Genomic DNA, 14032 nt, shown 5'->3' on the forward strand with positions numbered 1-14032 from the left:
TTGGCACGGAAATGACCCTCTGCTGACCTAGCGTTCACCTTTTTCACGTTTGTGTGTGTCAGGAGCTGTAAATCTGAGTGTGGGGTATTAGTAGGGGGCAATATGAAAGAAAAGCCCCTGCACCTTTGACCGGTCATTCAAAAGCCAAGTCCAGCGTTTAAAAACCAAAGCTCTCGACAGATGAAAACATGATGAGTTATCCGTTGCTCACGTGTGGGAATTAGGGAGAGAGAGGCAGAACGGTGGATCCGAGCGAGAGGTCGCCGAGTGGCTGGAATTTCTCACGTTCTTCTCTTCTTCTTGATAAGAGAGAACATGGATTTCCGCTGGACTCCATCAGAGGGAATCCCTCCTTTCCTTTGCTCTTTCTTCCCAGTGAATTTCAATCTATTAAGTCCAGACCAGTGTTGAACTGCTTAATTAGCATGCCATGAGGACAACTTATGAATGAAAGAATGAAAAAAGAGGGACAAATCTGTATTTATATTTACTTGTTTTATATTCAGATTTATTTTCAAATATACAGTATATGTATATACATACTGTATATGTGTATTTATTTAAAAATATAATGTCAAATATTTATATAAATACAATAAAGTAATACGTTTATATATATATATATATATATATATATATATATATATATATATATTTATATATATGCACAATAAAATAAAGTAAAATTAATATAAGACAAATTATCAAATCATTTGTCCCACCTGCAATATTGTGCTTTTTGAATATATTTATATTTACTAGTTTTATATTCAGAATATTCAATGTTTTATAATCAAATACCTGTACATATATGGATATTTATTTAATTTAAAATATACTAAAAATATTGGTAGATATAGATAATATAGGTAATAAAAAGTATTTTTTTTTATAAAAGAACAAATATCAAAATTAGAGTTTCAAATATTGTGCTTTTTAAATATATTTATATATTACGTTTATATTCAACATATACAATGTTTTTTTAAAATTCAGATACGTTTACATATATTTACTCTCACTTGAATATTTTTTATATAAAATAAGCACTTATGGTTGCGCTCTTTTTATCAAGGAGAACAAATAGCATATGCTGCATTCACATCGTGTCATAACTCCCATAATTACGGGATGTCAACGCTCGAGAGACTCTTGAGAGACGCTTTTGAAATCATGTTTGTGTCCTCAGGCTCAGAAATTATTTGTTTTTTTGCATTACTCAGATTGACAAAATGGATCCATGTGCAGGTTTATATCTTAGGATGTGGTGTGATGTGCTATATTCCATCTGAAACCAGTTTAAACAGCATTTTGCTCACATAATTACTATGCATGCAGCGTGAATGATCTCATTCCATGAGACTAGAGGACATGGAATATAGTCAACTACCCATATGCACTTGCAAAAGAACTAAGAAAGCGAATAAATGCACGCTGACACACTCGAGTCTAGAATATTCATATGAGTAACTCTGTAATTCTATTGTGGTGTTCTGTCGTGTTCTAGAACACAATTATCAGTATCTCAATTATCAGTACTCTATACGTTTCTGGAACACTGGTGGTACTGTGTTTTAAAATGTTATATTTCATAACACTTAATATTAAAATTATTTTTCTTCAGAACACAGAGGATGATAACTACTATTACGAATATCCCTACTATGAGGACATGGACGGGGAAAAGACAACGGCAACTGATGAAACGACTGGAACCGAAACTGAAGACCTAACGGTCTGTGTTATTTTAATATTGTTTATGTACTATTTATAGTATTTATTAATATTTTGATATAGCTTTTATTTTTTTATGCTTTCATTTTAAGCTTTAGTATTATTTACATTTTATTTGTAACGTTTATATAACTTTTATTCGTTTTTGTATTTTTCTGTTTAGCATACATTTATTTTATTTCAGTTTTAGTTTTATAAATTGTAACACTTCAGCTTAAACTTTTTTATTTCGTTAGTTGTCAAGGCAACATTTTACCTCTTTTAAGTTTAAGGTTTCATCTAATATTTCTATATTTAATGTTTCTGTTTAGTTTAAATTAACAAAAAATAAATTTAAATATTATGAAAATAATTCATAACAGTTAGGGCTGTGCGAAAATAAAGATTTTTTCTGAATTAAAATCGAATATTTATCATTAAACTGTGTTTGTTGGCCATTTCTGTTCCATAATTTGACATATTTGCAAGTAAAAAAGATATTTAATGAATAACAAATGTAGCGGGACTGTTGCTCAAAATAACTGTACTATAGATCGATTCACACAGTTCCCAGCATTATTTTTCGGAGAATTTCTACACAGTGAAACTGAAATATTCCTAACTGGGATCAACTGGATTGAAACTGAATCAGAAAATCAGTGCCAATCCCCAGCCTATCTCTTCTTAAACGGTGTCTATTTACTGTGTTTACCAGGTGTCTGTTCCGGATAGCGGTCGCGTGGTTTCCTCAGTTATCACTAGTGGAACAGGAGGCTCCAGTAGTTCATCCTCCTCTTCCTCTTCATCCTCCACTTCTACCACTACTAATGGTGAGGACCCGTATGACGGCTACGATGGGTACGGGACCGGATATGACACATACTACGACGAGTCGACCTCACGGCCTGATGGCTCCCGAACCATCACGGTCACTGGCACAGGCACTGGTGCTGGAGGAGAAGTAGATATTGGACTGGGTGAGGTGGATATGGGATTGGGAGTAGACCTGGACAGGCGGATCATCACATCATCATCGTCATCAGGAGGAGGAGGAGGAAGTGTCACAATCATTAGCAATGGAACCTCCAGCTTTGGCTCCGGCTCCAGCTCTGGCTCCGGCTCCAGAATCAGTATCGGCTCCGGCTCCAGCTCCGGCTCCAGCAGTTCCAGTATCAGCACTGGCTCCAGCTCCGGCTCCGGCTCCAGTTCTAGGATCAGTATCGGCTCCGGCTCCAGTTCTGGAGTTAGTACCGGCTCCAGCTCTAGCTCTACCTCTACCTCTACCTCAGTGAGTTTAGGTTTTATTGACTATATTTTTACTGAATTTTCTCTGTTTTAAATGTATTTCATATGTTTTGAAAGTTTTGCTAATTATTGCAATTACTGCAAAATTCACATTCAATGTCCAGGTTAAATTAAAATTTTTATCAATACTTTATATTACTAACTATATATAATATATTATACATTTATTATAATAATATTATAATACACATAGAACAGATATAATATAAATTAGAAATAATTATCTGCTATGTGATATTAATAATACTATAAATTATAATATATATGTACTGTATATATATTATGAATTTATCATATATTATGAATTGTAATATTATCAATAAAATGTTATTATGTTGCTATTTATTGATTTATAATATAATTTATTATATATATATATATATATATATATATATATATATATATATATATATACATTTTGTTCAAAGAAAATAAATCCTATTTTTAGGACTATGAAAATACTTTACTACAGACTATAATGAGAATCACCTCTGATCATTTTTTCCTTTTGATTTTGGGTCGGCATCTGAGATGGACTTGCTTTTATAGATATTTTAATTTCAAAATCCATAGATGTACACAGTGCACAAACACTGAGTTATTGGTGGGTTATGTTTATCTGATGGCCTGTTAATGTTTTTGCAGGTTGATGGTGGTTATGATGATACCCAGTACGGTGAGGGTGATGATCTGACCTATGGAGAGGGATATGGAGAAGGATACGGAGAGGGAGATTATACCGTGGGAGGAGGAGGCAGCAGCAGCTCTTCTGGGTCCACAGGGGGCGGGACTGTTTCTGTTGGGGGTGGGTCTGTATCAGTTGGAGGCGGGTCTGTTTCTTCAAGTGGCTCAGTTGGGGGCGGATCCGCCAGTGCCGGGGCCAGTGTGGGGGCGGGGTCTGTTGCCACGGGAGGACAGGGAGGAATCGGTGGAGAAGCAGATTCCATCGATGCTGACGCGTTTAAGGAGGAGTCTATCACAGATTACACCGATGCAGAACTGGAGAAGATGTATGAATATGACGACCTATACAACGAAGGCAACAAAGCGTTGCCTGCGGAGACCGACGAGTTCTATGGACAGGTGATCTCCACTTACACTTTTTTGACATTTTTATCCAATTTTTTTTAAATTTCGTTTGTTTCATTGAGCACAAAAGGAGAATTGTGTTCCATGGAAAGTCGTATGGGTTTTGAACGACTAGGGTTGAACTATCATGAGTTCTCAGAACTGTTTGTTTTATTTATTACCTGCAACTCCAGTTATAATCCACATTGTGTTTACACTGATATACACTGAATTAAATTGAGTTTGTGTTTCCAAAGGTGGATGGACTGAGAGGAGAGAAAGGCCAGAAAGGAGAGCCTGCGATCATTGAACCCGTAAGTGGCACTCAGTGTAATACACACTTACACTACCGTTAAAAAGTTTGGGGTCGGTAAGATTTTACACGCACAATTTAAAGTAACTGTTTAAAAAAAGAAGAAGTTTTTTTTTCTAATTTTAAAATGATCCTTCAGAAATCATGAATGTCTCTATAATTTCTAATAATTTCTAATATATATATATATAATATAAAAATGTGAATGTTATTATATACCAGGAGCGAAAGATTAACACTGTGCCCTATTCAGTCAATCCGGCGACGAGCAATTTGTCTGTCCACACTGAATATGAAACTGCTAAGCAAAATGACACAATCACAGCCAATCTGAACATGACTGATGTTTAATATACCAGTTTATTGAACAAAATTTTGTACTGAGATTGAAACCAAACAGTCAACAAAATATCCTGTATCTCATCTCTTGTTGCTTTATCTTGTCGCATTTCAATTCACATTTCAATTCACATTTCAATTCACATTATATAGCGCTTCTCACAATACATATTGTTTCAAAGCAGATTTACAGAAAATGCACATCTGCATTACAATTTAGAGTCATCTGTTATCAGAGGTGACTGTGTCCAAGTTATGTATTTCAGAAATGTACATAAAACATTCGGGCAGCTTAAAAACCTGAATCAGTCGTCCATCTCAGAGTAATCTGGATTCACTCCTGATTTGCATTTGCATTCTAAAAAGAGCCTCAGATTTGCAGATGCGTTTACCATGCTAAGCCTGACAATTATACTTGCATGATGGGAATCATTATTATCTGTCTTTGCAAACAGTCTTCACTGCTCACGTGGCTCTTGATGTCTAACATCTGTGAGATTTCAAACAGATGTCACTGCGTTCTCAACATGAGAGCATGGACATAAGCGCTAGAAGACATCTGGATTTAGTGTGAATGAACATCAGGATGTATAAAGAGGCTAGATCCATGCTAACTTAAGTTATGAACAAACCCAGTAACCCAGTAAAATTAATAAAACATTTGTTCATAGTTATCTGGTCTTTATTCTCAAATCTTAGCACATAAACATTATTTATACATTGTTCATGAAACATTTTTACTTGAAACGTTTGGTTGGATTTGATGTTCGCCTAATGTTTTTTAAATGTTACAACTTGTTTCAGAATTTTTAGTGAACATTCAAAAGTAACATTCCCAGATTGTTTGCAAAGTGATAAAATGGAATGTTCCCTTAACGTTTGCAAAAACGTTTTTTAAACAGTTAAAAAACGGTACTTTTTGAACGTTCAGAGAACTTTAAGAAATAACGTTTTTATAACTTAAAGGGAACATTAGCAAAACGTTTTTAGGACATATTTTTGTTAGCTGGGTTCTTACCTTCGCAGTCATATCAGGGAAAGACCATGCAACGTTTGGGTTTATGTGCTATTCAGAAGTTGCAGAGATACAAGAACACATCAATGAGAAGATCAGAGTTATTTCAGAGTCGAGGAAAAGCACTATTATACAGATCAGGACAGCTGGTTTTAATGAAGGATGACCATGTGCTTTAGAGAAAGAAAAATGCTTAAATCATATGCTGCTTTCTGCAAGCGCCCACATTCTCTCTCGTTTCTGCAAACACACACAAACTGTGTCCACTCTGTGTTTTTTGGCATGTAAGGAACGCACCAAAACAAAGCGAACATGCCCAGTGCCACGACAGCACTCTCGGATGATGCCTTCGGGACATCGCTAAGAGACCCACGACATCTTTAAAAAGCGGCAGACTAGGCCAAGATGTTCCAATAAACAAATGCAGTTTTCTTCTGTTCTTTTTTTATCTAATAGTAAAACCCCTGACTTAAATGAGCCTGAGCTTTACACACTGTATCTAATGATCCTCTGCTTTGGGTTCTGGACCTCTCAGTCATTCAGTCTTCATTGGCTTGCTTGAGATAATTGTACTATTGTGGTTATGACACAACTCATGCGAGCACATTTTGAACAGTAATTGATCATGACTGATGACTTCCAGACAAAATAGCTTGAATGTCCTGATACAGATCACAGTATATTTGGTTACAGCTGATTCGTTTTAGTTAAGAATTTCCCTAGCATATTTGCCATGACACACATATGCATGCAACAATATTTAACTCTCCATTTGTAAGAAATTGTAGTCTGCCTCGACCCAGATTCCACTCCAAAATATATTGTAGAATGAGCTCATCCCCAAAATGGCTTAATTATCATAGAGATGAAAGAAAGTCAAGTTATATTGTTTCTTCACCATTTGGGTTGATCACATCCTGAACGAATTGTAGTCAATTGTAGAATGGGACTGGGTGTGGGACACAGAGAACTTTCTCAGACAATCACAACTTCATTAACATACAGACCACAGCTGTTGCAACAAGAGCAACTTCATTTACATTAAAGGGATAGTTCACCCAAAAATGGAAATTCTGTCATCATTTATTCTCCCTCAAGTTGTTCCAAACCTGTATGATTTCCTTTCTTCTGCTAAACACAAAAGAAGATATTTTAAAGAAGGTTGGTAATTAAAACAGTTGCTGGTCCCCATTGACATCCATAGTATTTTTTTTTTCCTACTATGGAAGTCAATGGGGTCCATCAGTCGTTCGGTTACCGACTTTCTTCAAAATATCTTCTTTTGTGTTCAGCAGAAGAAAGAAATTCATACAGGTTTGGAACAACTTGAGGGAGAGTAAATGATGACAGAATTTTCATTTTTGGGTGAACTATTTAAGAACAGGATAAAAGGTTTAAGATTTGGATGTTTTGTATCCAGTTTAGACAGCGTCAGTTATTATAATGGGCTTTATTTGCTTTTGATGCGACGCTCACATCCACTGAAGGCAAGTGTCGGCCGTTAAGCGACTGAATGCCAGTGGGCGGGGCCTATGGTGTGAGGATGTATAACTATTCGTTAGTGTCTTTCTCTGGAGGCAAATGTGTGACGTCACAAATCCCACAAACTAGCCATTTTGTAAAATAAATGCTTTGTTTATAATGAGGAGGACATTTAAACTATGAAACTTATATGTCAAAAGAAGGCAAATTTAATCATGACCTATTTTGTAAATTATATTTTATTTTAGCATTTATGCAGTTAGCAGACACGTTTATCCAAAGAAACTTACAAATGTGGAACATCACAATATACAATTCTTTCACAAATATAGTTCATTAGCATAAATGTGTGCTGTTTATGGTTATCAAACAACCAATCATTGCCAGTTTTATAATGGTTTCGTCACTCACAAGTTTTTGTAAACAATTTTGTAAACAAATCTCCTTTATGCCTCTTATGCTAGAGTCCAATATTTTGAGGCATGTTTTAATGGACTACAATGTTTTTAAATCCAATAGAAAAATATACAATATAGATATTAGTTAAAACATTTTAAAAAAACTTTCTTTGGCAGCTAACTGAAATTAGTTGTTTTAATTGAAGAACTAAAATGACTGAAACTAAAATTTAAATAAAAATAAATTAAAGCTATATAGAAATATAGAAGCTATTAAAAAACTAAATGAAAATGATAAAGGCACAACAAAATTATTAAAACTAATGCTAAGATAAAAATATAAAAATATAAGATAATTCAAAATAAATCATTTTTTTCCTTATTTTGCTTTGTTTTAATCTGTTTCTCGCCTTGAAAATAGCTGTGATAGATGTCCCAATAGAGCGTCCCATCATCCAATCCTTATATCCAGTTTTAGATCTGGAACTTTAGGATTTATTTTAGAAGTTTTTCTGCTGAATGTTCTAGAATGTTCAATCATGTTTCAGTTTGAAGATCATCTCACATGCTTCATAAACAGTCAAGGCCATGAGAGACAGGCATCAGTGTTTTAGCAGACTTCCTGACTTCCTGATGATGCTGTTTGCTATGATCCGTACAGCGACCTGTGGCCAAGTGCAGATCTCGCACGCACACACACACACACACACACACACACACACACACACACACACACACACACACACACACACACACACGCATACACACACACACACACACACACACACACACACACACACACACACACACACACACACACACACACACACACACACACACACACACACACACACACACACACACACACACACACACACACACACACACACACACACACACACACACACACACAGTTTCAGCCCACAGACTTGAAATAAAAAAGGATAAGAGAAATGTACTGTAATTTTAAATGATTGATTTTGACCAAAGCTGTGGTGGTCTCACACTTAAGATCTTATCTTTGTGTTGAAGGTTGTGTTTATGCTGTTATTTAAATGTGTTTGTGTTATTCTGTTCTTGTAGGGAATGCTGGTCGAAGGCCCACCTGGTCCAGAGGGTCCCACGGTAAGTCTACCTGTGTGCGTGTGTGTGTGTGTGTGTGTGTGTGTGTGTGTGTGTGTGTGTGTTTTCATATGTGTAAAGGACTTTGAATCTCCAGCTTGCCAATTTACAAGCAACTTATAATTGAAACCAGTCAAGCTACCTTTATTTAAGGTTGATAATTATGCTGAAGCTTTTTAAGGTGACAATCTCTCTTACTAAAGACCGGATCACTGTATTTTTATGGCATAAAACAATATTAACTATATAAATTTTACGACTAAATTATAATACTTATAAAACAGTGTTTCAGATAACTGAAGGTAAAACTATTCAAAATGGTTTTTATTATTGAAATAAAATAAAAATAAAAATATTGAGAAAAAAAACTGAAAAATGTGAAATGTTGCCTTGGTTAAAATAAATTAAGTTAAAGTTGAAGTACTAAAATTGCTTCAAATAAAACTGAAATAAAAAATAAGTTAAAGCTATATAGAAATATATAAAAATGTATATGAATAAAAATGGCGAAAACAACAAAATTGCTAAAACCTAAATAAAAATATAAATATTAGATGAAAAAAAAATTCACTTTAAAAAAATTTGAAATGTTGCTTTGGCAACTAACTAAAATAAATGAAGTTGCAGTTCTAAAATTGCTAAACTAAAACAATAAATAAAAAATAAATTATAGCTATATAGAAATATATATATAACAAAATTATTAAAATGAAAATGAAAATATAAAAATAAAAGCAAATTCAAAATTTTTATAAATACTGTAACAGTATTGAAATAATATTTAAATAGCACTGAAAAACAAAACATTGAAAAAATATAGCTGATAAACAGCAGTATTTAAGAAATACAGAGGATTTGTCCCAAAACTAATTCAGAGAGAAACTGTACAACTGTACATAAAAATAGTGTTGGAAAGCAGCGATTTACTGGGATAACGGAACTGTGTTAAGGCTCAGTGACTATTTCTGACAATGCTAAACAGCTGTGTGTCTGTTTTTTTTCTTCAGTTTCATTCTTGACCTACTTATTAATAAAGCAACTCTTCTCTCAGCTGGAGAATTGATGGAATTGATGGCTCTATTGGGACTATTACAACATGAGTATGAGAAATTGAGCAATGGAAAGAGTCCAGCAGTGATCTAGAGTCTTACTGGACCAACACCCATGCGTGTTTGTGTGTTTGCAGTGGCTTTATGTGTGTTTCTCACAGTACCTTTGTGTTGTTCTAGGGTCTCCCCGGCCCTCCAGGTTCAACGGGATCCCCAGGTAGTGCTGGAGATCCTGGAGAGAGGGTAAGGAACCATGAAAACAAAAACAAGCTAACGCATATGTTCAACAACACTTAAAATTGTGCAAAATGTCCAAGTCCGGTAAATAGTGAACCAGGGTGAATATATATATAAAATATATAAGTATAAAATAAATTGAAGCCTATTTTACCATTAAATTGTAAAGTACGTTTATAAGATATATATGAATATGAAGAATATGACCTGGACATTTCACCATACTATATAATTAAATGTATTTTAAAGTTTTTAGAGCCCGTTTTACATTAAATATGCTTGCTGTTTTATGCATTACCCACAATCCTCTGCTCTTGACAGGGTCTTCCTGGTCGCGCTGGTCTGCCCGGAGCCGATGGTCTTCCAGGACCTCCAGGGACTGTCCTGATGTTGCCTGTATGTAATTCTGAGCACATTTACAAAAACTAAACTAAAATTTCACATTTTCACACGTGCGTTTAGCTTGGATTCAAGCCCCATTTAACTGTACTGAGATCAGTTTTAGCCTGTAGCCTGTCATAATGTATGTTAATAGATGTTCGTTCTTGCGCTGGCTTGATTGATTTTCATTTAGTGGTTCAACAGTGATAATTATGTCAGAGAGACTTCAGAAACATGATCGTCCCTTTGCCGCTGTGATCCCCTATCAATCAAAAGCGCTGGTGAATGCGCAGTGACACATTTCACAAATTCCACTTACTCTCAGCTTTTCCAAATTTCCTCTTTCCCAGCTGTTACTCCAATATAGTTTTTTTATTATTATTCCGGAACATGTAGAGACTCCACAATGTCTTTCAGCAGAGGGTTCTGGAATGCTTCCATAACAAATCCAGATGTTCTAGAACACCACAGTAAAAATGATGTTGTGTATTATGTGTTTACCGTCAACATTTGATTGTAATTAAACCCCACCCTATACACTACCTCTACTCAATCGGAAAAAATACTCTTGAAAACCAGTACAGAGTCATGAAACAACCAACAGCACTGCTCATGAGGATCACTTTAAAACTAGCAGTCTTACTCTTGGAAGTGTAGTGATTAAGTTCAGCCACCAGATGGCACTGCTGATCAATGTGACTCATGCACACAGATGAAACAGCACACTACATACTAGTCACATTATTTCTGCCTTCATTGTTTTATATGAAAAAAAAAATGAAAAAAAGTCTGAATTCCATACTACTTATATTTATTATCTTTTTGCAGTACGTACTTTACTGTTTTATTTTATTTAATTTTATTTTATTTTTAAAAGTAGAACACTTTAAAGCTATTTTATTTTTTATACACATTTTATTTTATTTTAACATATATGTAACATTTTAAAATAGGTGGAACGCTTTAAATTTATTTTTTTTATTTTTTATTTTTTTATTCAGATTTACTGTATTTATTTCTATAACTGAACGCCACTCATTGGATTTAGCATGAAACTTAAAAATAATGTAGAATATATGGCTTTTACCATTCTATTTTTATTTAATTTTGTGCAGTCGTTTTTTAAATATTGTGCAGTATGCAAAATGCCGTACGCTAGTATTCCATTCTGAACACTTCTATCTTCCGTATGCATGCTTAGCCTCACAGATGTGGTGTCTTACTTTTGAACATCCAAAAAGAATCACCCAGTCAATGTTAAGATGAAACACATTTATTTTAACTTTTGCTGGCATGTCTAACTTATTGTTTTGTGCCGCTGTGTCTCTGTAGTTCCGCATGAGTACAGGAGGGGACAGTGGACATAAAGGTCCGGCTGTTTCTGCGCAAGAGGCTCAGATGCAAGCCATCATGCAGCAGGCCAGGGTAAAAGACACACACTAATACACATTATATCACACACACATGCCTCTGCATGCAAACTAATCGCTCTGTTTTATTTTTATAAAGCTGGCGATGAGGGGTCCAACTGGACCGATGGGTCTGACGGGCCGCACTGGTCCTCTGGTATGTCTGTATACTATATCTCTATTATCATCTGGCTACATGATAGCATGTATGATTTTGTTTCATGCTTGATTTGATTTTTCCAGGGTCCTCCTGGTGTGCCCGGACTGAAAGGAGAGTCTGGAGAAGTAGGACCTCAGGTAGGCATCACAAATTACCCACAATCCTCAGCTATTTGTGCCTAATCTATTTAGATGACAATCAAAGGCACTTCAATGCAAGATAGAGCTGTTCTGAGACCTGTGGGTGTGTTTTTAGGGTCCTCGTGGGCCACTGGGATCCGCAGGCCCTCCTGGAAAGCCTGGTAGAAGGGTAAGTTTGCGTTTTGTCCAAAACCACTGAGTCTGTGCAGAAGCCTGAGTGATTATTATTGACTTATTGATTTCTGTGGCATAGGGTCGACCCGGCTCAGATGGAGCCAGAGGGATGCCTGGACAGACGGGAACAAAGGTAAAACTGAAGAAGATTGACATATTGACAGACTTCTTTTATCAAACCATACAGTTATGACATGCAATACGATCAATAAAAAGTAAATAGGGTCAGTTTGATAGCATGTAGACAGATTACAGTTGATGATTATTTCTTATTTAAGTTAATATCCTGCATTTCTGAACTCTTTCCTGTCTGTGTGCTTCACAGGGTGACAGAGGATTCGATGGTCTCGCTGGTTTGCCCGGTGAAAAGGGTCACAGGGTAAACACATTTTTTAGTTTATTTTATTTTACTTTACTTTACTTACTTTATTTTACTTTATTTTATTTTATTATTTAATATTAATATTATTATTTTAACTCTCTGGAATACATGATTATGATTGGCCAATCTTAAGAAAATTATTTCAGATGATATCAACATTTAATGTCCATTTGATGATTTATTTGGCAGTAAAAGGGTCACATGGTATGAACATTTTAAAATAGGTGGAACACTTTAGAGCTATTTTATTATTTATTTTATTTTATTTGAACATATATTAAACATTTTTAAGTATGTTGAACAGAGTAGATTTTTTATCAAATGGCTCACTGTAGTGCATGATTCTGATTGGCCAATCTTAAGAAAATTTCAGTTGATGTCAACATTCAATCTTCATTTGATAATTTATTTGGCAGTAATCCAATCCTAATGCAAAAAGAAATGACAGGAATCATGTAAACAGCAGGTTAATTCTTTATATGAATATTGATGAGTGGTCTTTGGTGTTGTAGGGTGAGACGGGACCTCAGGGGCCGCCTGGGCCTTCAGGAGAGGATGGAGAAAGAGTATGAGCTCCTTAAATAATCCCTTCTTATTTCCTTCATCATCTATGCAATTTTTCTTTATCTAAATGGATCATAATAATGACATAACTTCCTGTATCCCAGGGCGACGACGGTGAGGTCGGACCCAGGGGTCTGCCAGGCGAACCGGTGAGTTAATATTTCCTCCAGTATCCCAGCATGCACTCTCATCCTCTCTAATCCATCATTATTGTAAAGTGTTATGTAATATAGCGTTTCCTCCAGTGTAGTGAAACCACAAATGCATGTCTCTCATTTTTTTGAGGCATTTTGCTCGTTATGGATGTGAAGTGAAATAATCAATCAGAGAGAGGAAGTGTAGTGGAGATGAAAAAGGTTTAGTCAATTAACCACTAGTTTAGCACTCTGTCCAGCAGGGTGCGCTCCATATTCACCATTTAGATTGGGAGCGACTTTATCCGCTCTTGCCTATACACATAAACACACTCAGTTATGTCCGATAAAATATTTAAAGTATGTTTAAAGTCCGCATTAAACATTTCTATATCTCAGAAATAAATTGTACTTTAGGCAAATATGTTTAAAATGAAGCACATGTTGCATAGAAAAACTGTTTTATTTAAAATGCATGGTGAGGTCACATGACCAGGCGAATGCTACCCAAGTCATCTCTATTATCAGACATTTCCTGCTGAACACAACTCTCTGTTTCTCTGCTTTCTCTTGTTCAGGGTCCTCGTGGTTTGTTGGGCCCCAAAGGTCCCCAAGGGGCCCCAGGACCTCCTGTGAGTACACACTTT

The 14032-nt window shown here is 35.4% G+C and overlaps 1 protein-coding gene across 2 annotated transcripts in view; it reads left to right on the forward strand.

Moving 5' to 3' along the window:
* Positions 1–14032, forward strand: part of col5a1 (procollagen, type V, alpha 1) — a 94507-nt gene that overhangs the window by 48015 nt on the left and 32460 nt on the right. For both annotated transcript variants that reach the window (XM_081390607.1, XM_081390608.1), the window contains exons 6-21: positions 1625–1735; positions 2429–3001; positions 3664–4101; positions 4344–4400; positions 8717–8758; positions 9985–10047; positions 10363–10437; positions 11755–11847; positions 11932–11988; positions 12075–12128; positions 12247–12300; positions 12385–12438; positions 12631–12684; positions 13200–13253; positions 13356–13400; positions 13964–14017. In XM_081390607.1, coding sequence (XP_081246733.1) covers positions 1625–1735; positions 2429–3001; positions 3664–4101; positions 4344–4400; positions 8717–8758; positions 9985–10047; positions 10363–10437; positions 11755–11847; positions 11932–11988; positions 12075–12128; positions 12247–12300; positions 12385–12438; positions 12631–12684; positions 13200–13253; positions 13356–13400; positions 13964–14017 — 1878 coding nt within the window. The remainder of the gene's footprint in view (positions 1–1624; positions 1736–2428; positions 3002–3663; positions 4102–4343; positions 4401–8716; positions 8759–9984; positions 10048–10362; positions 10438–11754; positions 11848–11931; positions 11989–12074; positions 12129–12246; positions 12301–12384; positions 12439–12630; positions 12685–13199; positions 13254–13355; positions 13401–13963; positions 14018–14032) is intronic.

This window comes from Scardinius erythrophthalmus, assembly GCF_964197995.2.
Source record: "Scardinius erythrophthalmus genome assembly, chromosome: 17".
Classification (NCBI taxonomy): Eukaryota; Metazoa; Chordata; class Actinopteri; order Cypriniformes; family Leuciscidae; genus Scardinius; species Scardinius erythrophthalmus.